Below are 25,962 nucleotides of genomic sequence, written 5' to 3' on the forward strand. Positions count from 1 at the left end.
AGAAGGTTCCACTGGACGTCCGCGTAGCTGGCCAATAGCGTGGTATTATTGGCTATACGGTTGGTAAACAGCAGCCATTCTTTGTTATTCTCTTCCCCAGTGCATAAAGTCTCTTGGATTCCTTATCGGGTAGTGCCTCTCCTGTAGACAGGGGGAACACCAGCCCGTTTTCTAGTGGTGGTAACCACTAAGGAATCCGGAATGGCATGACCCTTGATATAGGCAGGGTCGGTTAGAGAAGGCCAAAAAAGTTTCTCCACTCTAGGGTTTACCGCCCTGGTCTGGGTTGGTGTCAACACAGAAGGTGCCAACCTCCTCTTGATTGAGTTCAACAAGGGATGGCTTGGCTGGCCAGAGGTTTTTCTTTGATTATATCCTCAACAAAATCAGAATCTGGTAAAGCCTCTTGCGTGTCGATCTGAAAATGGTCAGCCGCCTTCTTCAAGATGGCGTTGAACGCCATCTGATTGTCCACTGGGGAGGCTTGCCGAGCCGGAGTGGAGGGGGGGGGATCTAAGCACAGGACATCGGGGTCCTGGGTGGGAGTAGGGGACGTCCAGGGATGAGCATCAACCTGACGGCTGTCCTCCCAATTGTCCATACGACCTGTCTGATCATCCATATTGTAGTTTTCCAGAAAGGTGCCAACTTCATCCGGATCATAAGTGTCCATAACATCCTCTGTGAGGACACAAGCAAACTTCATGTGGATCCTCCTCCTCAAAGGTCCTTCGAAACTTAGATACAGGGGTAGAAGGAAAGTCTTCTCGAGGTCTCTTAGGAGCAAGGGCCTCAGAATAGGAGAAAAACATTTCTCATCTGTCCATACATCCTTCAAATTTCTCCCTGCTCCATGAGGGTAAACCAGAGGTGTCCAGGGGAGAAAAGGGTTCATCTTCCTCCCTGTGGCATCGGGATTTTTCCCCTAATGTGCCTGACAAAGGCGCAGGGCTCTCAACGTAGTCCTGGCGGGGTTCTGGGCGCTGTGGCATATCTTTCGACATGTCTCTTGACTGTTCTTTGTGTTTCGCCGCCTATTTCGATGGCACCTTCAGTCTAACTGCCGAAGTAATCCTAGCGATGCTGTCGGCAATGGTAGAAGAATCTAGGTGGTCTACCAGCTGAACCAGAGGATGAGCGGAGGATTTCGCCGCTTCAACGTACGCATGTCTTTTAGTGTTAGCGTCCTTGACCTTGGATTGCCCAGTGGCAGGCCGCAACTGCGGTTGCGGGGAAGGCTGCCGATCATGCGGATCCCGTTGAACATTTTGACGGTTACGTTGGTACGCTTCGACACAGTCGCCAAAGCAGAGCATTGGGTTGTGTGTTTGGTGTTATGATCGTGTGCGCCCCTGTCGCCGGGTGTCTTCCCCGTATAGCGACTCGTGTTAGGCCTGGTGGGGTCGGGGACGGGCGTCGTGGACCGAGAGTGGTCAGCAGTTAGGTCAATGGCTTTCGACATGGAGGCCTGGTCATCGCTAGTTCCCCCATCACTTTCGGCGGTTGCAACATCGGGGGAAGAACATTCGGCCTGCAACATGCTGTAGTCGCCCACCGCTTTAAGCGGCGCTCCTTAAGCATTTTAGGGTGCAAGAGTGTACAGGCCGCGCAACTCACTTCTTTTTGGTCGGCGGCAGACAATTGTTGCACCGAGCGTGCTAGTCCGTCCAAGGATATTTGGCCCTGCACGAGGGACAAAACCTAAAATGGCGTCTTTTCCATAGCGAAAGACAATTAGAGCGATGACGAAACCCAGGGAGCAGAGAGGATGAAAGAGCAAAGGCATACTTGTAAAGGATATGTCCACCCTGACCTCACTCTCCCTACTGTGTAGGCCGGCCGGAGGGCACGGTTACATGGACGGCAGCACCGCCGGTATCAACAGGCGTCAAGAGTCCACAGCAGTTTTTGGCATTGTTTCACCGGATTGAAAAGTCGAAGTGACTTAATGGGAATAACGACAAAGTCGATAACGTCAATAATGCCATCTCTATGTAAGAGCTCCGCATTAGGGCGACCAGTAATCTGGGCGGAAAAAAACAATCTGAGGGACTTGCTGCGTGAGGGATTTTGGGTACACTACACGTTGCGTTAGGGATAGTGTTACAGACACGCCTATGCCGACGTACCCTTTCGATCCTCGAAAGACAAGATGCAATACTCTGCGGTTACCACTGGATGTCAGACCATATGCACAACATGAGATTCTAAGCAAATTAACAAGCATCAGAAACATGACTGTGTCACTGTGCGTGTTTTACTATTTGTATTTGTCCCTGGAACTTTACCTAGGTCCTATTTCGTGGGTTCACCCCCACAAATTACAAAGGGGTATGTTACATCGTGGTAGGTTTCATCGTGGGGTGGGTGGGATACATTTATTTAGAAGGCTGGGGGTGTGGAGAAGTGGGAAATAAGGTGGGGGAGGTGGAAAGGGTGGAGAAAATGGGTTTTGGGCGCCATATTAAAAGAAAACAACAGATCCCACGATGAAACCTATCACAATGTAACTTACCAGTTTGTTATTTGTGGGGATGAAATCACGCAGAAACCTGGGTCACATTCCGTAGTGTTATCACAAATTACAAAATGGTAGGTTGCAGTATCCCCCTACCCATTTCCCTGCAGCAGTTTCACCGGCTTTGGCTGCGGCACATATCAGGATGGCGCACAAAAAGTGATAAAATGTCCCAATGCAGGGACATTTTTTATTTGATTTTTATTTATAAAGCGCTAAATGGCAAAGCACTTCACAAAAATAAAATGTGCTACAATTCATGAAAAAAATGAACGGTACAAATGAAAAGGCAAGAGAGTTTTAAGGCGTGAGCACAAAGCATAGAAAGAAGAGAGGCATAAAAGAAGAGAGGGATCGAAGAGGGAGTGAAAGCACCTTCCAGTGCTTGGGGGCCAAGAAAGAGAAAGAGCCAAAACGTGAATTAGCACAAGGGGGGCAAGGAACAGTAAGAAGAAAGATGAAACATACAAAGAAATAAGAAAGCTAGGTAGGGTCAAGATCATGGAGACATTTAAAGACCAAGCAAAGAAAGTTAAATAGCAAGCGTGACTCAAAGGGGAGCCAATGAAGTGAGCCAAGAGCAGGGACAGCGAGAGAATAGAGAAAGAGGAGACGTATAGCTGAGTACTAGATGGAGTGGAGGTAAGAGAGCTGAGTAGCAAGAAGGCCGAAGAGAAGAGAGGAACAGTAGAACAGGCGGGAGAAAATCAGAAGAGACAAGAATGTTGTTGGCAGTGAAGTAAAGAAAAAGTCTAGCCTTTCGGATGTTAAAACACTGAAACCGACAGAAGCAGGAAAGAGCAAAAATATGAGAAAGAAGAGCCAAGAACACCACCAAGATTCTGGGGAGAAGGAGAAATGGGGCGAGAGGAAGAGGGGAAACGAGATAAAAGGAAGAGGTAGAGGAGGGGGCAGAGTGATGGCAAGGAAGAAAAGAACGTCAGTCTTTGAGGGATTGAGATGGAGGAGGAGGCGGCAGACATCCAAGACTGAATAGCGGGAAGGCATGAAGAGTAGAGTGAATAGACATAGAAAATGAGTAAAAAGAAAGAGGTGCATATCATCAACATAAAGATGAGAAAGACCAAAGCAGTAGATGTGAGGCAAGAGGAATGGTTGAAAGAGAAGAGCAGGGGACCCAAGATCGAACCCTGAAGTACGCAATGCTGAAGAGGAAGGGTAGGAGAGTTTAGGCGAGCCCAGGATACACAGCAGGTGCAATTAAGAGTGATACGAGTGAAACCAATTTAGAACAGACCTACAGGGATTAAGAGCAGAAAGATTGGAGAAGCAGAGAGTCGTCAACTGTGTCAAAAGCGGCAGACAGATCGAGTAGGACAAGGAGAGATGATTACTTGGAGTGGCAAGCTGAAAGAAGTGCATCACAAACTGAGAGAAGAGCAGCTTCGGTGGACTGGAGAGGGCGAAAACCAGATTGTTGGATAGGAAGGAGGGAAGCACTGTTAACATGAGCAGAGACTTGAGAATAGACTATGTGCTCGAGAAGATTGGAAAAAAAGGGTAGGAGGGAAATCAGTCGGTAGTTGGAAGGGAGAGCGGGGTCCCAAGAAGGAAAGGTAGAAGACTGAAGGGAAAGATTACAAAAAAGAGCCAGATTCCAAGAAATGCAGGGATAGACTTTGGGAATAAGAGAGGAAGGAAGTGTGTCAGAGGTAGAGGTTGTAGAGTGGGCTATTAAAAGAAAGCTAGAGATGTCAGCAGCAGCGACTGGCTAAATGCAAGACAGTTGAGGGACAGGGTGGCGTCAGGAACAGGAAGGGGAGGGAGGAAGAAGCAGATGAAAATGGACGAGCGAAAAAGGGTGACTTTAGAAGAAAAGTAAGGGGCAAGATCGGAGGACGAGCTAAATGAGGAGAGGGAATGATCAGGGGTAGAGAAGGATATAAATGAGAACCTGGAATAAGTGGCAAGGATAGGGGGAGAGAGTCTCAAGAATATTGATGTGGAACTGTTGTTTGGCAAGTAGCAGAGCAATGTCAAAATCAGAATGGAGAGAGGAAAGATTGAGAAGGTCAGAAGTAGAACGAGATTTCCTCCAGTGGCATTCAGCACGATGCAGAAAACAACTAAAGATCGAAGAGCTTGAGTAAGCTAAGGCGGCTTACATGAAGGGGGAAAAGAGCAGGACAGATACAGAGAGTCAAGAGTATTAAGGATAGAAGTTGATAGCAAAGAGGCAAAGGAGTCGACAGAGAAGAATGAAGGCGTATCCAGAGAAGGAAAGGAAGATGTTAAAGAAGAAATAAATAAGGAAGCATTGAAGGACCGGAGGTCTCAACGAACCAATGAAGAAGAGGGAAGAGAAGGATGAGAGGGAATACGTGAGAAAGAAGAGTGATCAGATAGGTCAACAGGGCTGAAACTGATGTACAGGCAAGAAGAGAAGATGTGGGAAGGAAGAGTGGGAATAAGTTCAAGATGATAGGAATCAAGAACAGCAAGAAGAGGGATGGCAGAATGGGCGGAGGAAATCAGGCGATTGCAATCACCTAAAAGAATTAAAGTAGCATTTAGTGGGAGAAGAGAAAGAAATAGGAGATCAAGATCATTACACAAGGAGTTAGGAGGCCAGGGGGAAGGGGCGGTAGATCAAAAGGAAAGAAATAGAGAAAGGCGGAGTTGTGCGAGTTGGTTAGCAGAAAGCAGTCTGTGCAAGCCGGACGCCTCGGTCTCATCATCTACGGCAAAAACTTTGACTTCATGAGTCGCATAGCGGGAGTGTCTCTGCTGCCTGTTGTTGTCTCATGTTTACCTGCATCCTTGGCATTGGTCTGCTTGCATGCTTAACTCGGGCAGCCTACTGTTAACTCGTGCTACAGAGTAACTGTTTTCCTTCTATTAGTATATCGCACGATCACAATCCAAAAAATAAATAAAAGGAAACACTGCACCGGGGATCGGCTTGATGCTGAAAAAGCGCATTGGCTACATTGTATTTCCTCTACCCAGCACATTTTTATTTTAAACGGGCTGCGACTGCAGGCTTTTTGTCTTTCTTTGAGCAGTCCCGTTGTTTAGACACTGGAAGACTGAGGAAGGTCACCTATTCCAACCAGATTTCTCCTGTGTCTTCTATAATTGAGCTCCATCTTTTTTTTCTCTCACTGCTGATACAGGCAGTTTGTTTGGGATACAGACGTCCGCTTTAAATACCATTTATTATTTGTGACTTCATTTTATTGCTTTACCCCGGCTCTACCCGTGCAGGGACTGCAGGCTTTCTTGCCTTTGAGCTGCCGGGATAGAGATTAAGGTTTTGTTTCCTTTTTTTTCCTGCTGTTTTACCTTGGTCTGTGACTGCGGGCTCCTTGCCTCTGAACTGCTGGGGGTCTAAAATACTTGGTGTAACTTTTTTTTTCTTTTTTCTTTGAACATACCACTCCTCTAGTGTTTAAGACAATTAAAGCCTCTGTGAGATGATTGAGGAGATTTTTTAAAATTATTTCCTAATATTTATAGCTGTTTGTTTTACACTGCTTACTTGTTACTCGTTATCCTCTACTGTCTTTTTGGAGTCTGTTTGAAATTAAGAACATTTGGCCAGGGCAAATTGTCCCATCAAGGGGAGGGCGAGCCGACCTCAATCCATATGTTAACTACCAATGGACACTAGGAGGCACCCATGGGTTCCTTGTTCTTGCTCAAAAACACTGACAATATTGGTGAATACTCAGACTAATGGGAATGAATTAGATTTGACTGATGCAGAGTGTTTGCAGGAATGTCTATCTGCACCACCTATTATGGCTACCAGGAAGGTGCTAAGATTCAATGCATCTACTCCTCAGCATTCAAGTCAGCCCAATAAAGATATAAGATCTTTAGGCCCCAACAACTGTTTGCTCTCGTTTTTTGGGTAAGGAATCTTGCAGTTTGCCTAGCCAATCTGTGTATTCCCCCCTTGTTCCTACCTCCCACTCTCCTAAAGTCTTTGTATTTGGCAAATCGTGTGAGGAAGTCTGGATTTCAACGAAAGCCAGAAATTAGGGGGCTCATGGTTCTCTCTCTCTCTCTCTCTCTGGTGATGAGGGGGAGGGGAATAGAGGAGGGAGTGACCCAGGAGCTGGAGTGGGAGTGTTTGATTATGGAGGATTCATTCCATCTAGCTGCAACGACATCTAGGGAGTTTTTGAGGAACATTATAGATCTAGACATGCCCTCTATTTTGGATGATGCAGGCACAACAAGAGGATATAGGTTGCTGTCTGGTGTTTTTCCTCCTGTAGGGCTCAACACTAGTAATCCTCTGGGAGGGCTGGCTAACAGAGTTAGGACCCCCATAACTAGCACAGGATTGCTTAACTTGGGGGATACTAGGGGTGAAGGTAACAGATTGCATGTATGTTCGGTTTCCACAGTTTACGACCTGGGACAGGACCTACTATGCAAGGAGGCCCAGGAAATTATGGCGAAGCAGTTAGTGAACACCGACATTCTGAGCACACTTGAGGGGAGGGTGGGTCTTACAACCTTGCCCCATGTTCAGTTTGAGTCTACTAATGGGCATGGAGTCCCAAGCGTACCTCCCGGGATTGTGGTTCATACTTCTAGGGAGGGACCAAATCGTCAAATTTAGATCCTACTACATACAGCCGTTCTTGGGGGGGTTTTAACCGAAGATCTAGTACCTCTATTAATATAATTTGCACATCATTCTTAATCTTGCACTAAAGAACAAGTTGCTCTCTTACCTGGTAAAGTTCTTTCGATGGGATGGTCCGACAACGTATTCCATATCTATGACAGTAATCACCACAGCTGTGCCGCTTCGAAAAATCTTTCGGCGTCTGCGTCCTGCGTCGATGACGTCAATACGCCGCCCTCGAGGACTTCCTCCGACGGCCGACATCACTGGATGTTATAAGTAGGACGCACGACGCCCGTAGGCTCAGTTGTAGTTTTTTCCCCAGAACGTGTGGCACCAGCATTCTGCCAGTCTGACCACACAAAGCCTTGCGGAAACGTAAGCTGCAATCGCATAAGAAATTCTGTAGCGGGGAAGGCGGGGAGGGAGCAATATGGAATACGTCGTCGGACCATCCCATCGAAAGAACGTTACCAGGTAACAGACTAACTTGTTCTTCGAGGGGATTGGGTCCTCCAACGTATTCCATATCTATGACAGACTCCCAAAGCAGTACCAATGCAAGAAGGTGGGAAAAGAATTTAGAAAAAGAAATTTAGAATGCCCAATCAAATTGCCGAGCAAAGGATCGCCTTGCCAAAGGCCAGATCCTGCCCACGAATGCAATCGAGGGAGTAGTGACGTACAAAAGTATGGACCGAAGCCCAGGTGGCTGCATCACAGTTGTTACGACAAGACGTTATGTACAAGACCCTAACAATTATAGGCCGATTGCTTTAACTGTTGCTACCAGCAAAGTTTTCACTATACTTCTCCCGAGGGACCTTAATCAGGTAGTTAAAAGAGCTAAACTCCTGAGTCGATTCCAGGTAGGGTTCAGGCAGGATTTGGGTACCACCCTCTATGCCACTGACATGGCCCATTTAAGACATCATGTGCAACACTCACGAGTAGGGGAAGTATTCATGGCTTCTTTAGATATGTCTAGCGCTTTCGATGGTGTTGTTAGATCTAGGCTTTGGCATAAACCTCTTGGAATGAATGTTCAAGAAAGTTGGTCCAGCTTCTTGCTCTTCTTCATACCAACACAACACTACGTATTCACTTGACTAAAGAAGGGTCACTGTTGAGAGTAGTAAACTCACATGTAGGAGTGAAACAGGGATGCACCTTGGCCCTGATACTTTTCAACTTGTACATGAGTGGTGTGGAGGGGCTGTGGCAGGGGCCTTTGATTTTGTCGGCCCGGCTGGGCAGTACTAAGCTCGACTGTTTGTCTTTTGCCGACGACTTCATACTGTTCGACAGAACTCCCAGAGGCCTTTAACGCAAGATTAATTTATTTTTTGAATATGCATATGCTAATAACCTTTTCCCGTACGCTTCTAAATCAAAGGGGATAGTGTTTTCAAGAGGTACCAAATCAAAAACAAGACCCTGGGTCATTGGACCTGAAAGAGTCGAACAAGTTCTCGCAGGGACATATCCGACATATAACCTTACTAATAAGGCTACAGCGGAAACGTGGAAAACCATTCTCTATGCTAAGGCGAAGAAATCGGTTTTCCAGTTGAAATGTTTGCTGAATAGAATGTGTACATTCTCCATCTTACTGATATGTCATTTCTATCTAGCAAAGAAAGAACCAGTGATCCTCCTCTACGGCCTTGACATGTCCCTTCATGATTTGGGTAACTTGCTCAATACTATTCAAGGCAAGTTGTGGAAGGAGGTTTTTTTTACCATCTCTGGCGATTACCAAAGCTCTTATTAGACACAAACTGTGCCTCACCTCTCTGAAGACTCGGTGTACTTGGAAACAACTTTCAACATTGAGAAAAATTTCCGATCCTCCCGAGAATTCTCTATATGAGGATCTGAATAAAGCAATGAATGCTGAGTCTGTTTCTTCTCTTAATTCCTTCAGATTGAGGATGCAAAGTGTACTCCATGTAATTGGGGCATCTGAGATAGATCTGATACAGCGACCTGGAGATGTTAAAAAGAGTCTTTAGGGCAGATTGGGTTGAGACAATTCAAAGTATTGGAACTTATGCCACCTACGTTGAATACTCACATTTTACTCACTCTAGAGAATGCATTCCACATTATTTGCAAGGTTTTCGATGTGATAAGCGAAAGGACCAAGCATTGGAAAGATTAGCCATCTAACTTACACTCCTCTTTAAACTGTACATTTTGTGGTACCATGGATACAGCGGAAACACTAAAATTTGGTCATTTTATGTGCACATTTTGCCAATACCCGATTTCCCTGTTTTAAGGATATATGTGGCGACAGCTCTGAAGTGTCAATGAACTTGTTTTTGTGTAAATTAATGTGGGGGGACTAATGTTTCTTTAATTCTAGCTTTGAATACTTTTCTGAATACCATTTTAAATTAATTGAAAATTGACGTATGATTTTATGATTTATGGGTAGAATTACTTAGTATCTGCTGTTTCTTTTGTTTTTATTTCCTGCTGTCTTATTTTGTGTTTTTATTTCCTTATGCGGCTTTATGTTGTGTAAGGTTTCCTGTAAACCATGAATGCAACTTTAAAATAAAATAAACAAATTAAAAAGAAAGGCTTTGTGGAATACGAGAACTGATACTCAAACGATTGAAAAAGAGAAAGATTGGGGAAGGCAAGAAAGCAAGGTATAGGAAGACTGGCAAAGAATATCAACACAGCCCCCTCAGCCCGAGGAACGGGGTGTGTGAAAGAAAGTAGTACAAAAGAATAAAAGAACAGAAGGGGTGACAAGGTTGGTTGGCGTGAGCCACAGTAAGCCAAAGAAAATGAATATTGAGATGAAGGAAAGTATTGAGCACAGAATGAGCTTTGATGCAGATGGAACGTGCATTCCAAAGACCAAGAATCAATGGGAAGAAATAAGAAGGAAGAGGAGGATAGGGAGAATAATGCGAAGTACAAAATGAGGGGATTGAAGATGGCATGGCGAGGGGGGAAACAGGGATGGAGGCGAAAAGAAGATAAAAAAATAACAGAAGACAATGTGAGGTAACAAGCGCCACAAAGCTGTTAAGTAAATAAGAACCCAGAGATGAGACAGGAGAGGGCGCAGCGGTGGGCGTAAGCCACAGCCAGGCATGGAGCGCAGAGATCACGGGGGTAGTACAGCGATGGAAGCAGAACTGAGAGAACAGACATAGCTAGCAAAGACGATGTTAAGGAGTGAGAAAATAAGGAGCCGCTTCCATACGCAGACCGCATGGAGACATACCCACACTTCGGCATCTAATAAGGTCCAGGCCGCGGGTAGGAGACGTGGAAAGCAGAGGTATGTCATACATCTATTGGTTACATTGCCGTAGGTTTCTTCATGGGTGGTGGGGATGACAGATAGCTCTTTGTAGGTCGGTGTGGGGATTAGAAAAGGTGGCACTGGGAGCGGATGGCACCCCCAAATAATGTTTTGGTGTCATGGCTATTAGCCAAATAAAGAATAAATGAATGGGAAAAGAAATCCTATTATGAAACTTACCACGTTGTAACTCGCCACTTTCTAATTTGTGGTCATGAAATCACGTAGAACCATCTGGTTACCCATTTCTGGGAGTGTATCACTACATCAGTTGTGTGTAGTTTAGCACAGTGAAAATAAATCTTGCTGCTTGTTTTATTTGCATATTTGGTCAAATAATACCTTTGTACAGGACAAAATACAATGCAATTTTAAAAAGCTATCTTCATTTCCGATTAAATAATTTAAACTGAAACATTTTCTTTTCTATACCATTCTAAAATGTCAAACATTCTAGAGTTATTCTATGATTGGTACCAGAAATATTTTCGTTCACATCAACACTGAGCCTGTGCAAAAGCTGTGCATTTCATTAACAGATTCAGAGTAGTTTCAATTTGATTTGGCCTATCAAAAAAAATCGACAAATTCTAACTGTATTGGGTGCACCACTCCACACTCCTAGTAAATTCCTTGGGCAAAAGGTTAAACCCAAGACACATATATACCCTCCTATACCACAGGCAAGGAAATACATCCACGTATTCAGCACTATATGCTGCAGCTGGTACATAATTTACATATTGTTTATCCTAAGTGTACTAATATAGCACTCGCGTTCAATCTCCATGGACTTCTGCTTTATCTCTTGGATTATAGCATACATATCTTCAGTAGCCAAAGTATAAATATTGAACATGTATATAGTTTGACAGGTTTTTGCAAATGTATATTCCTTTGCCTCAATTGGCCCTTAGATAGATTTAATTATTTAATATTTTATGCGTGCATTAAGGTAGGCTTTAGGAAAGGGCATAACCTTTAAATAATCAGTAAATGCTATCGTCTTTGTCAGTCTAACCAGATGTCTTACATCAGTGTCGACCTAGGTAGGCCCAACGCTGATTTTTGATAACCACTCAAATTTCCTTAAACACTTGTTACTACCAAATGCTCATAATTGTATATGTTGTGTTATTGGACATTGGTATAGCACCTTTTACCACTGGTATGAATCCAAAAGGCTGTGGGTTGAACGGTCTCGGGGACGTAGTGCAGGTCACTGGAGAGAGTAGTGTAGTAAAGTGCTTAGGGCAGATTTAAGTGGATATAGCAGGGGTTATCTTCATCTTGAAAGCTGTAATAAGTCAAGTTGAAAAAAAGCCACCAGGTTGCATACTAAATTCAATCTTTAGCTGCAGCAAGGACTTGGCCTTACTGCGAGTGGATTGTAAATGGCTATTTCAATTTAAGAGTACTGTGTGGGAAGACGCCAACATATTTATAAATGTTGACCAACTATTTTCTGAAATAAACCTGTAGATCAACAAATGTAATTGGTGGGACTTCAGTATGGGTTTACTCTAAACAGGGATACCCCTACCCCTCAGTATGCTACTCTTCCAGTCCTCAGCCATACAGTTACACACCTTACTGTGTGATCACCGTGTCATTTTGAGGCAGTCTCTAAATGGTAACCCAGCGCAGTGAAGTCTGGCTGATCTGCACCCTCCCAGGCACCCTCCATACAGTCATTTACGCCAGGGTGTGTCCGGTCTGACCCGTAGAGTCATTCTCCAAACAGCTGCCCATGAAAATGTGAGCCCGGCTTGCCGTCGATGCATCGTTACAGATACAGGGACTGCATCTAATGTAGACCTGGTTTGTCTCGCCTAAGTGTGCACCTATCATGCCTCAACATAGTGTGAACATTATGTCCCTTCCAAACATTCTCCATACCGTTACCCACCCTGGTGGGAGTTTCTCTTGTCCCACACAGCGTGCACCATGCAGTGCTCCAACCTCGTGGGAACAGCCGGGTTCTCTCAGACATCCACATCCTTCTATGTACGCTGCCTGTGCCTCACAGGTCTGGCCCACAGTTAAACACTCACCCGAAGCACAGACTGCACTGTCTGCAGTGGGTACGTGACGGTTGTGGCGATCGCCTTTGCTATGGCACCAATAACAAATACTTGCTTCGACGAGAGCTGCAGGAATAGGAATGAGAAAGAGGCCAGTATTAAAGAGCATTCTTACATTCAAGTTCCTTCAGTCCTACAAATGACATGCCTTCTGATTGGATGGTACAGGAGCACGTGCCCCACACTTTATTAGAGCTTAGAAATTAGGGCTAAAAGCCCAGCAGGCCTTGTTTAACAATTTCCTCCTCCACACATTCTTGCATTGCACTACCTGCGCATGAGTATTTTTTCCTCTGCCGATTTATTAAAGCAGTCATTGAATTCAGAGTCTTGACATTGTGCAGGACGAAGCTTTTACAGCGCATTAACTCGCTCTGCTTTCCTCGATGCTGTGTGCTGCTCTCATTTGTTGTATCCGTCACTGTTTTTTGATGTCTGGACTGGTGTGCACCACATGAGCTAGTACCGAGTACAACGACCCTGAACTCTATTTCCCAATGGCAGAATGAGTTCCCTCAGCAGGTCTGTACTGCTTAATGAAATGTCTAAAACAAAACTGGGCTCACTTTATGGGGATTTTGGGGCCTTTCAGTGACATTGTGGGAACAATGTTATTCTGAAAATGGGCATCTGGTAAATATTTTGTATTAATTTGTGGTTCATTTATTTATTCGAATTTGTGTTCCGTGCTGGCCCTAGTCACAGGGTCCATTTAGAAAACTCTCAAACCCTTCCCCTCTGGAGAATAACATTTTCTTTAACAATTCTTGGTATTCTGAGTCTTGTAGTCAGTCCTAACTTTAAAACAAAATCACAAGTACCAGAATTCCAGGACATCAGCAATGCCACTAGTGGACACCAAATAATTTAATCTATGAATTTTTGTTTTAATTGGTAGTTATTTTTAATTACTCATCAATAGGGTGCAAGGTCTTCCTCCGGGTATGCCAGCATGAAAAACAAGGACAAATGGAAATGCATTACTCTGCAAAGGAATAAACATGTACTGTGTGTGCAGAAACACAAAAAGATGCCCAGCTGTTAGTTGGAACGTTTTGTTCATGTATGATGGCTTTTCCGCAAAATGCCAGCATTTGGCCCTTTAAGGACACATATGTGATGTCTTTGTGCCAAACAGCCAATATTTACCCCTTTATGGACACCATACATAAGGCAAATGGCATTGAAGTGCAATTTTGCCTCAACTGAAAGAGCAACCCCTACATGTGGGAGAACAATATTTTTACTCAGGGGGGGACTGGTTATGAAAGAGTTTGATTGCCACTGACTTAGGCCCTGGCTACCACATTCTGTGTCCTCTGAACAATTTCAAGAGCTTGTGAGGAATTAAACCTGCACAATGTCAAGTCACATAGTTTAATATTTGAATTCTTTTCGTTGCAAACCTGCAATAGTCAATGGTGGGAGTCCTTTCTATAAACAGTACCATAGCTTATTCAAAGATTCTAGTGCACTTCACTTAATTCTCACAGGTGACGGAGCCGATCTAAAACAAATACATACTGTTCCCAGATCCAGCATGAAAAAAAGAGGTGAATTTACACACCAATCCCAAACTAAAATCCCAAACTAAAATTCAATTTACAGTTTTAAAAGACTAGTTTTAACACACATTGCACAATCCCACAATGGAGCTGCAAGAGGAGGGGTACAATGGCGGGGAGGGCCGTGGGGGAGGCAAATCTGTTTAGGCTGTCTTGAACAGGAAAAATATTTGCCACTCTGATACAGTTTACCTAGTACAAGGATACAATTCTGCCATGCAACCTTCAATAGAATTTCAAGTTAGATGCACCACCCTTCAGTCACAGGGAAAATGTGTAAAGAAAGCAGGAAAAAGCATTACAAAACGGTGTATTTTGGAGAAAGCCATTTCTAAAGTACATCCGGGCCAACATTGTGCTAGTTTGGAAGCAGGATTACAAAAAGAAAATGCCTGCACATATGAAAGGGACTGAAGTGAAGGAGGTCCAGCAAGTCAGGTTAAGTTTTATGAAAGAATTAATTCTTACAAAAGTAGGCTCCTCCTGTCCAAGATTAATCACATTGCTGGACAGGCTGTCAGCCTTATATGCACTGTGAATTAGAATCTTTTTAGGTTCTAGGTTACCCAGGTAACCCAATAACATGTTCTCACACTGACCACCTGAGTTGCAACAGGGTAAACAAATACATCTTTGAAAGTAGCAATGACCATAACATGTTTATGTATTCAGTTAACAACCCCAAAACATGTTTCTTTATTTCAGTTGCCATTATAATGATTAGAAACTGCATCTCTCATAACAGACATTAATAACATTTACCAATATTAATACAATATTTATAACATATTGATACAACCTATATTACACCAATTTCAGGGCCTGTGGTAGCAGCCCTGTAGTTATGGTTAAGTTGCTCAACTCATAGAAAGAGCACTTTTTGGGCAGTTTATTACTCACCCCCCCCCCCACCCTCCAGGATGAATACTCACACAACTTTGCATAAAAACATTGCATTGCCCCCTCAGAAGGATTGTGAAATTTGGTGCGGTTTCGTCCGGGGTGCGGGGGCAAAGTTATAGGGGTGTCCCAAAATGTGTGGAAATCCTCAGACGCAATGGAAAACAAGTTTGGACGGATTTTCACCACATTTGCGCCAGGAGCGGTGGCTTGGTCCCAAAAGCGTGCTTTTGTAAATTTGGTGTCAATCCGTCCAGTAGTTTCTATAAAAATGGGCAAAAAGTATGTTACAAATTAGTGACATCTGGGTTCGGTCATCGGACTCATTTCTTGATTCGGGGTCCGCGGACACCCCATCGACCAATCAGATCGCAGCATGATGTCCGCTGATTGGATGCTCAAAAACATGAGGTGCATCATATTGTTTGAAATGGTCGCCATATTGAATCCGCAGACAGCCGCTGGTGTCCGCGATAGCGCAGTGAGGAAAAAGTGTGGAAAACACATTTGGTTTTGTTTGTGGCCGATAGACGGCTTGGAAATGGTGGGGTAGTGGAACAAAGTTGATGGGGAGCTTTTTATAGTTGAAAAGTGCCGGTGCCGCCGAGTTTGTGGTCACTTCTACTGTCCGCAGACAGAGCGGTGAGAAAAAAGTGAGGTAATTATATTTAGGGTTCTTTAGTGGCCGAAAGAGGGCCTGGAATGGGTGGGGGCGTGGAATAAAGTTGATAGGCAGCTGTTTTTATAGGCAAATAAAAGCATTGCAGGTGCTGCCGTGTCCGTGGATGCTGCTGTAGTCTGCAGACCCGCACATGCCATCCGGGTCTTTTAAGGGGTAATAGCCAATCAGGTTTTGTAGGTCTGGAGGAGGAGTTAAAGTGTACAGGGTAGGAAGGGGTTTCTTTGTTGCATGTAGTGAACATGGCTATGGCTGTGAAGAAGCAGAGTGTGTGGATGGTGGGAGATTCCTGGATCCATTCATTGAAGGATTATAGTGACTCTTGTGGTATCACTGCTATTATTGGATTGGACGAAGTGGAAGTTTTGTGGTATGCAGATTGTGGGTTAAACTGGGTAACCTTATTAGCATTCTGTGAGGAGATGACTCACTTTAAACGTCCAGATATTATTGTTGTGCATTGTGGAGGCAGCAGTTTGGGCTATGTGACTCCAGGAACTTTGCAGGTTGCACTGGCAGATATGTTGAGAAGCCTAATGGAACTGTTTCCAGCTGCAAAGATTATTTTTTATGAAATCAATCGAAGACAAATATGGAGACGTCCAAATTAGTTTTGTCCTCAGATGGAAGAAGGTATAGAGCTTGTGAATGGCGGTGTATGTGCTTTTTCATATGCTTTAGGAATGGCATCTTTTCACACAGAAAATGTGTGAAAAGTGAATTTCACCGATATCGGAAATCAGATTTTTTTTTCCAACATCCAAAATGCACTGAAACAATTTTTGTGAACTTGTGAAATATGTCGTGAAGAATATTTTTAGTAGTTCTATTAAATAAAAAACAAAAACAGAATAGAAAAGAAAAAAATTAGAAGCAGTTTTTGTGAAAGTTGGAAAAAATAAATAAGTTCAGTGGAACATTTGTTAGTTCAGTATATAAAACCCCCTGAAAAAAATGAAAAAAAAGAAATCACTAAAGATTCTTTTAAGAGCCACTATAGTTAAACAAAAAACTATTTAAATGATTTTAATTCCCCCACACCACTCTTGGAATTTTCCAGGAGTCTGCGGACTATCATACTGTCTGCTGACCATACAGGCTGCAACAAATCCTGTGTGTTATTTTTTTAATTCTATTGATTTACTGGGAAAGGTGGCTCCTAAAGGAACCTTTTTTGTGTTTCAGGCTTTTATCTTTTTTGGGGATTTCTTTTTTTTGGTGTTTTTGCAGTACAGGCGAGGAGGTAAGGTGGCGGAGGGAAGGGGCATCAACCATAGATATGGAAGGACAGGTGGAGAGGGGGAAGATGTTGTTGGGTGCGCCTTAAATGTAAGGTAGGGGGCAGGGTTTCCTGTGCTCCTTGACTGAACCCTCGAAAGTACTTTAAAACTGCTCCACCCTGTACAGCGGTGTGTCGCAGTACATGCAGAGAACTATGACGCTCGAAAGGTAAGGATCGACAGCCTCCTGTACGGCCTACGAGGAAGCTGGTGGCATCCTCTGCCTCACAGGAGTACGCTGTGTGGTGGCAGGAACAGTTGAGGAAGATGGGATAGAGGACATTAACCTGCTTCTCCCAGAGAAAGGAGCAATTTTTCTCAGAGCGCCTGGGTGATTGGATCTGGTGTGGCTGTGCATGGAGGTGGTCCCGAAGGAGTAGTGCCTGTGTTGTTTGCGACTGAGTGTGACCCCACACTCAATGCATTCAACACGGGCAGCCAGAGCCTTTGGGAGTCCCCCCCCCCCCCACGGTCGTAAAGAACCGCCACACCGATGACTGTCCCCGGGCGCTGCAGGTAGGCACTTCCTCTACCTATTCTTCATGTTCTTCGTTATCCTCCTCTGCATCACTTTTAAAAAAAAAGAGTACTTTTTCGCAGCTGATAACTTTGGTGCCATTCGGCAAATGGTCAACAAACTTTGCAGATAGGCACACACTGATTGGATGTTTGAAAACATGAGGTACATTATAATTTTTTAAACAGTGGCCATATTGAACAGGTGGATAACGGGTTTTGTCTATGGACAGCACTGTGAGGAAAAGTCATCTGGAAAATATATTTGGGGTTATTTTGTGGAAGAAAGAGGGCTTGGAAAGGGTGGGGGAATGTGGAGAGATGTGGATATAGAGCTCTTATTATAGGTGAAAAAAAGCTGTGAAGATGATGGTATGTGTGCTGTGAATTTTTGTGTCCGTGGACATTATTGGGAGTGGGGGATCTGGGTGAGTGTTGTTATTTGAAGGTGTATTGTACATATATGGTTTGATTCCATTGTGGTGGTTGTGGCAAGATTCTTAGGGGCATGGCAATAGACCGTGCACCCAGGAATGTGGCTACTGGCTGCATACACAATAGTAATATGTGTATTGTTATTATATGTAGTATAAGGGGAGTAAACCGTATTTGTAATATGGTGTAAAGATAACATTGAAGTGTATATGGTATTTTAGATTGTAGTACACTTGAGGATGGTGCGCCTTGATCTCTCAGCCGCTTTTAACACAGTGAACCATTCTATGACTATTGAACGCCTCCATGATACCTTTGCCATCACAGACCGGGCACTGAACTGGCTGACCTCTTTCCTGAGTAACCGCCCTTTCCAGCTGCAACTGGGCCGTTTGTCCTCCACCACCTCACTTTCAACCTGCAGCATCTCCCAGGGTTTTATCATATCGCTCTGGCTCTTTAATATGTATCTCGCCCCTCTGGCTCACCTCATCTGCTCCTTCTCTCCTAATTTCCAGTGTTATTGTGATGCTTAACAGCTTTGCTTGAAACTTCACTCTACTACTTTCTCTGATCCCCGATTGTCTGACCGCCATCAGGGAATGGTGTGCGGCTAACAATCATTGTGTGAATGCCAGTAAGATGGATATATTTCATATTGGGACACCTGTCCCTTGTTTCCTTCCTACTTTCTGGCCGCTGTCCTTGGGCTCTCTATCCTCGTTATCTTGTGAGGCCGAAAACGTTGGGGTTACTTTTAACTCACTGCTGCAACAGCCTCTTTGTGAACCTCCCCCTTTGTTTCATACGGCCCCTTTAGCTAATCCAGAATAGGGCTGCAAGATTTAGGCTTGGCCTGAAGGCAAGGGATCGTATATTGGCAGCCCTAAAACGTATACAGTGGCTTCTGGTGGCTGTAGAGATAGAACTGGAGACCCTCTGCATCATCCACAAGGCTTTCTGGGGTCTGGGACCACGCTATTTCCAACTTTCTGTCCCTAGATACTCCCCTGCTAGATCCTTCTGTTTGTTTAACTCGAATTGTCTGCTTGTGAAACGCTTCTCCATACAGAGCGGGGGGTGGGTGGTAGATCCCTCTGTTTAGCTGAAGCCTTTCTTTGGAACAGTGTGTCCCTGACCCTTTTAGATTTTGAGACAGACTTAATTAAGTTCTGGGAAACTTTAAAACTCTGCTTTTGTCTTCCTTTTTCCCTCTCTCGTTTCTCTGCTAACTGTTGCCACTGCCGCGTAAAGTGGTGGTCTGGTGCCTGATTAACTTCACAGGTTCGAGGCACTATGCCTAGTGGACAACAGTACCTTCTCCCTTCAGCACTGCCCTTGCAGGCCCACTGCTTGGCGGGTGTGCACCCCACTCTTGGGACTCTTCCTCCCAAGCACTTAGGTAGTGGCCTCCCATATTGGCACATACAGCCAAGTCAAACAGTTTCTGGGGGCTCTAATTCGGACCAAAGACTGTTATCTTTCCCTCCAACAAGAGGGTAAAAAGCATGCTGTTCCAGATCCCTCACTATGTAGCCAGTCACGAGGTGACTCTATGCCAAACCATGCGTCTGTTAGGGATGATGGCCTCCTGCATTTACCTAGTCCCACATGCACGTCTGCGCATGCGCCCTATGCAAGAGTGGCTCTCGAGCCAATGGTGTCAGGCCAGCGGACAATGGGACGATCTAGTGGTTGTCTCAGCACCCCTTGTTCAGTCTCTGCAGTGGTGATCAAGGGAAAACCTCCTGTAATGGAAAACCTTCACCACTCCCGCAGTCGAAGCCACTCTCACCACAAACGCATCTCTGATGGGTTGGGGGGGGCTCACCTTCTGATGAATCGTGACGAATAGGTAGCATTGCAGGTAAGTGAAAAAAATAAAATAAATGGGGGCTGCAGGGGTTTCCCGCACAACCCCCGCTCACTATACTGAGCGGGGGTTGCGAGGGAAAACCCTGCATCCCCCGTAGTATGTAAGTGTGTTCGCATGAGAAAGGTGCAAACTTTTGGTAGTTCGCACCTTTTTCATGCGAACATTCCGGCCGTTGCAAAATTAGCCACGGTCGGATCACTTGGAGTCATCCATTATCTGGAAAAAACAAAACCACTAAGAAAAACAAACCAGTTTTTCGTTCAGTGGAAGCTGGTAGAAAAGGGAACCCTGCCTCTAAATCTGCTATTTCAAAATGGATCGTAAATTGCATCACACTGCTACACTCTTGCCACAAGAGATCTGCCCTTCATGCCTAGAGCACACTCTACTTGGGGCACCGGGGCCACCATAGCAGTCATTGCAAATGTTCCTCTTTATTTGTAAAGCAGCAACCTGGAGATCTGTACATACCTTTACACAATGCTTTTGCCTAGATACACGCTCTAGTTCTGATTCTCATGCGGGACAAGCTTTGCTTAGACATCTCTTTGCTACTGCTCCTTCATACAGCCCTCCACCATCTCTATGCACAGCATGTGATTCTAAGCAGATTAAAAAGCATCTGAAGACATGCATTAGTCACCTTAATAGCATTTCTGATGATTGTATTTGCTTAGGTTCACATGCGTCTACCCTTCTTCCCCTCATGGAGTAGAAAGTACATAAACATTTTACACCTTCTCTCTTCTGTATTCACTCTCGCTGACTAGAAGGCTCCCTCACAGCAGAAAAAACACAAACTGAGGCACCTCAACGCGTGAGGAATTTTGGGTACACTACACGTCACGTTAGGGATAGTGTTACAGTCACGCCTATGTCGACGTCCCCTTTTGAACTTCGAAAGAAAGATACAATACTCCACGATTACCACTAGATGGCGGACTACATGCACAGCATGTGAATCTAAGGAGAATCAATCATCAGAAATACTTTTACGGTGAGTAATGCAGGTCCTATCAGTGAAAACACTTTGTTAAAGGGACGTTCTGGTTAAGTTGCACTAATTAAAACCTATGAAATTCAGTGAAATAACTTTGTTAAAAGGACGTTATTGTTACAAGTAAAACCGAAAAACCCTTAACATTAAACTCGTGTCACCACTGTGCACTGCTAAAACGAACACCCAGGACATCAAAGATGACATCACATATCTGGGCCACTTGTTTTTGTTCACTGAGATGTCTAGGCCAGTTATTTTTTTTCACTAACAGTAAGAATTTTAAAATTGAAAAGGCGCTATATCTAGACGTTAACCTTGTCCTATGTTGTTATGGAGCTTTCCTTAGGGTTTCGCCTCAGCTCATGGTGCACATACATGAGGAAATAAGCACACCTCAAACACACAATTCATTTGTATACATGATAATAAACTAATGTTATTATAATTTGCTTGTGATGCTCTTTTTTTCCTTCTTACTGGAGTTTCACTGTTTGTGCCTCAGATTCCAATGCACTGTCTCTTTAATGTATTGTTTGTACTAAGACAAGTGTGTAGTAAATCTTGTATTGTTAGCTATTAATTTCAAGTTTAGCATAGACTAAATTACGATAGCCTTGCACTCATTATTTTACTAATATTACCGGATTACAAATACTGTACTTCTGTGGAGCATATTAAGTTGTTTTTATTAACAAGAACACTCCAATATAACAGTTTGTTTAAATGAGTACATTTTTAATACATTAAGTAGTTCATGAGATGTCCGCCGATTATGCATGAGATGTTCCTACCAACATTGTACACAAGCCCCTTCTAACGACTTCATCAGAATTAATTTGATATGTGATTTCATCAGTGATGTCATCAGTGACATTTGTGATGCCATCTTTGTGCTGGTTGTTAGTCTTGACAGTGCATGATGGTGACGCAAGGTTATGGTTGTTTAGATTACCATAACTGGCGAATTTCAAGGGATTTTCGGTTTTACTTGTAACCATAACATCCTTTTAACAACGTTTTCTCATTGAATTTCATAGGTTTTTATTAGTGCAACTTAACCATAACATCCCTTTTTGACCATGCTTTTTCACTGAATTTCATGGTATTTAACTAGTGCACCCTAATTTGCTACAACTTCCTAATAGCATACTCACCGCCAATATAGCAGCATATTCAGCCGATTTAGGAAATTCAACTAAAAAACTGGGCCATTTCCCAGCCCCTTGCAACATTTGTAATACTTCTATAAATGTACTGCAACGTTTTCCACCAGTTTTTGGTTCGTCGACGTCCGCAAACATCTGATGTCATTGAGGACTTTACCGGACAGTGTCAAATGACCATACCGTGATGACGTGTTCGCAAACGCGCCTTTGATTCGTGAACGGGTCCGTGCTTCGCGAACAGTTCAAAACTGCATTTTCAGACGACCTAGGAAGTTTCAAGCTGAAAGTTTACCCTTGCACAGCTCCTAGACCTATTCTTACTGATTTTCCATCTGTAATCCAGGAGAGCGCACATGCTTGGAAAGGTATTACCACAAATTGCTTTTTAACTTAAAATATAGCATCAGCCATTGCCATCCTCCCAAGGAGCCACCACCACCAACTGAAAGGCCTAGACAATGTAAAAAACGCAATGATGCAGAGATGAATTGAGAGACCCGGGAAGATCAGATAGAGGAAATGTCTACCTCCAGAGAATCATGGGTGTGGCGGTTCTTTACTGCCGTTGGAGGTGTACCGAAAGCTCAGACTACCAAGGTGAAATGCACGGAGTACAACATTAGTCGCGGACAACATGGACAGTACACCTACGGGAGAAAGGATCACACGGATCTTGCACACCTAGGTAGGTTGCGTATGTAATGAGTTAAGCTAGTAATTATATGCACTTCAGGTGCGGAGAGAGTGATACCACCCTGGCACAAGTTAGAAAGAAAAGAGTCCAAAAAAGGTAAAGACCCTTGCGCCCCCTGCACACCACTATACTGAAATATAGTCAAGATTAGTCAGGATCTATGGGTATTACGGTGACAAAGAAATAAAAGAAAAAAGCACAGTTATTTTAATAGTAGTTGTGTAGTTTGTTTGATTATATTAATCACATCTGTCAGCACAGTTTTTGCTGCATAGCGTAGACCCTAATTCGGTTGTATTACACATTTCTCTTTAGAGTGTTACACATTGAGGTAGACCACCATTCTTGAAGAGAGTTGTTCTCACAAACGAATTCTACACACAAGGAGCATTTATTCCCTCTACAATCCAGGTGAATAAATACTCCTGATCATGGGAGATTGCAGAGATGACATACTTTTGTTCTAAATTGACCTAGTTTGAGCGAGCTACATGATTATTTTATCTCTAAATATGTTTTATTTACCTCGTCGTACATGAAGACTGAGATGTTCTGGAATGATATAAATTTTCTCCTGACGAAGGGGTAATCCCGAAACACGCAGAGCTCTAATTTACACATTGTACTATTAAAATAACTGTGCTTTTTCTAAAATGATTTTTACTTTGATTTCTTTGTTACCATAATATTCATAGATCTTGACTGTATTTCAATATAGTGGTATGCTGGGGATTCAAGGGTTCTTACCTTTCAGTACTCCTATGGGACCACCTCCATGCCCTGCCACACCAAATCCAACCCACGGGATGCTCTGAGAAAGACTGTTGCTTTCTCAGGAAGTAGTAGGCGGTCTTACTCTACCTCATCTTCCTCAATCAATACCTGCACTACACAGGCTACTCAGGTGGGGCAGAAGGTCTCACCAGCTACCTTGCAAACCATAAAAGAGGTTGTTGATCCATATCTGTCGAAGACAACAGTATTCTCTATATCCTGCAACACACCACTCTGCAGTTTCGAAGTGCTTTCGAGGTTGCAATCAAGCAGCGTGAGAAATACTGCCCCTTACCTTAGATTTAAGGCATAACCAACATGTACCTCTGTCCACCTGCCCTTCCGTATCTATGGTTGGTGCTGCTTCCCTCATTTCACACCCCCCTACCTTACTTCCTGGCTTCTTCTGCAAAAACAAATAAAAAAACACCAAAAAAAAGATCCTTTTGGAGCCACCTTTCACGGTTAATAAATAGAACTAAATAAATGTATCTTATAGATTCCATCTACTTTGCATTTTTGAATAAAATAGTTACACTTAATAAGATTCTCCAATATTTCCATTAGCATTTTACACTATATGCTAATGGAAATAATAATGGACAATTGTATAGTAGAGAAAAGAAAAAAGGACAAACAATTTTCTGTCACAAATACTTTTCTCTAGCATACAACGACCATAATGAATGGACCTCTATAACTATCAACGGTCTCCGCAGTCCCTTTTCCAGACTAAGCATCATTAAAACACCCGGATAGCACGTGCACACCATCTCACAAAAACAGCCCTTCTACCCTTTTCACTTTTATGTTTACAACACTTATTGCCTGCTTTCCAACAGTCACACATCCATCCAGCAAAACTTCCAAAAATTCTACCTGTAACCCTATCAACGTATTAAACTTCCACACACCAACTTTTCTCGTTGATTGAGAACCCTAGGTTGAAGAGGCGATCTACCGTCTTCTGGGTATTTGATAGGCATGTTCCGTACACATCCCCTGTTATTAGCCAGTCGTCGAGGCAAGGACAGACTGGGGTGGACTGCCTGCGCAGATGAGCAGCTACTACCGCCAGTACCTTCGTGAACACCCTTGGAAATGAGGCAATGCCGAAGGGAAGAACCTTGAACTGATAGTGGGTGTCCTCTATCATGAAACTTAGGTACTTTCTGTGCGCTGGCAACATTGAAATATGTAGGTATGCATCTTTCATATTCAATGAGGCCATGCAATCCCCATGCCGCAACTTTGGGATTACCTCCTGCAATGTTGTCATTCTGAATTTTTGCAGCTTGACATACTATCCAGAAGAATCTGCACCTCTTCCAGCAGGATTTGCAGGTGTGCTGGTGATAGGCGTCTGCTCTTCGGTGGGTGGTATCGAGGTGGCCGGTGGAACTCAATGCAGTAACCATGGGTGACTAACACCCACTGGTCTGATGTGATCGCCTCCCATGCGTGGATGAATGATGAGACGTCCCCCAACCGGGGAGGCATGGGAGAGGACCTGAACCGGCAAGTCACATTGCGGTGGAGGCCAGGGAGCCTCTTGGAATAGAGGTCCTGCCTCTACCCTTGCCTCGGCGTTGACCTCTCTGCTGGTATTGGCTGTTTCCAGATGAGACTTGGCCGGAGGACCATGGGGTACTTCCAGAGCCATATTGATTATGAGGAGACCTCTGAGAGGGTGTCTCATGCTCTTTCATAGCAGACTCCAGGGCGTCGTCGACAGCCTTGCCAAATAAGTTGGAGCCTTCGACAGGTTTGTTAATCAGAGAGGCCCGAGCCTCTGGTTTGGAGCCTGGGTTCTTCAGCCAGGCGTGTCTCTTAAGAAGAGTTCCCTGTGCTAGAATACGTCCCGTAGTCTTAGCAGTGTCTAGAGTGTTCTTTAAAATATTATAGGTCACCTGTTTGCCCTCAGTCACGACCGCCAGCAGGCGTGATCACGTGGACTCTGGGAGCTCTTGCAGGCCTTCCTAAAGCAGGCCCCAATGGACGTCGCTGTAATTAGCAAGCAGTCTCGTATTGTTAGCTATTCGGGTAGAATAGGCTGCAGATGTAGTAATACGCTTCCCTAGAGCCCTTCTCGTCGGGACCTCTAACAAAAACCTTGCCAAACTCCAGCTAGCCCAGAACAATGCACTAAGGGCAGCCACCGGCACCGCAAGAAGAAACCACATCTCTGAAATCAGAAGGCAAGTTCACTGGCTCCCTGTCAAAGAGAGAATTGTCTTTAAAACTCTTGCCCTCACCCACAAATGCCTTCACAAACTTGCCCCCCCTACGTAACAGAATTACCAGGCACTCCGCCACAAGACCGCTCAGATCCATCTATGGCAACACCATTGTTAGGCCTACATCACGGAAAGTGCGCACTGGTGGCTCCAGTTTCCCCACCCCAACAGCCACACACTGGAACGCCCTGCCTCCTCGCCTAAGACTCATTGAGTCCCACTTAGCCTTTCGTAAGGCTATCAAAACCAGACTCTGTGTGAATTAAATCTGTATCCTCCGCTGCCTATTTGCATGCCAAAT

General features: G+C 44.1%; 1 protein-coding gene across 2 annotated transcripts in view; it reads right to left on the bottom strand.

The window, feature by feature from the left end:
- Nucleotides 1–25,962, bottom strand: part of SLC25A17 (solute carrier family 25 member 17) — a 622,505-nt gene that overhangs the window by 227,610 nt on the left and 368,933 nt on the right. For both annotated transcript variants that reach the window (XM_069654410.1, XM_069654412.1), the window contains exon 7: nucleotides 12,510–12,605. In XM_069654410.1, coding sequence (XP_069510511.1) covers nucleotides 12,510–12,605 — 96 coding nt within the window. The remainder of the gene's footprint in view (nucleotides 1–12,509; nucleotides 12,606–25,962) is intronic.

This window comes from Ambystoma mexicanum, chromosome 3q, assembly GCF_040938575.1.
Source record: "Ambystoma mexicanum isolate Mex_15411 chromosome 3q, UKY_AmexF1_1, whole genome shotgun sequence".
NCBI lineage: Eukaryota > Metazoa > Chordata > Amphibia > Caudata > Ambystomatidae > Ambystoma > Ambystoma mexicanum.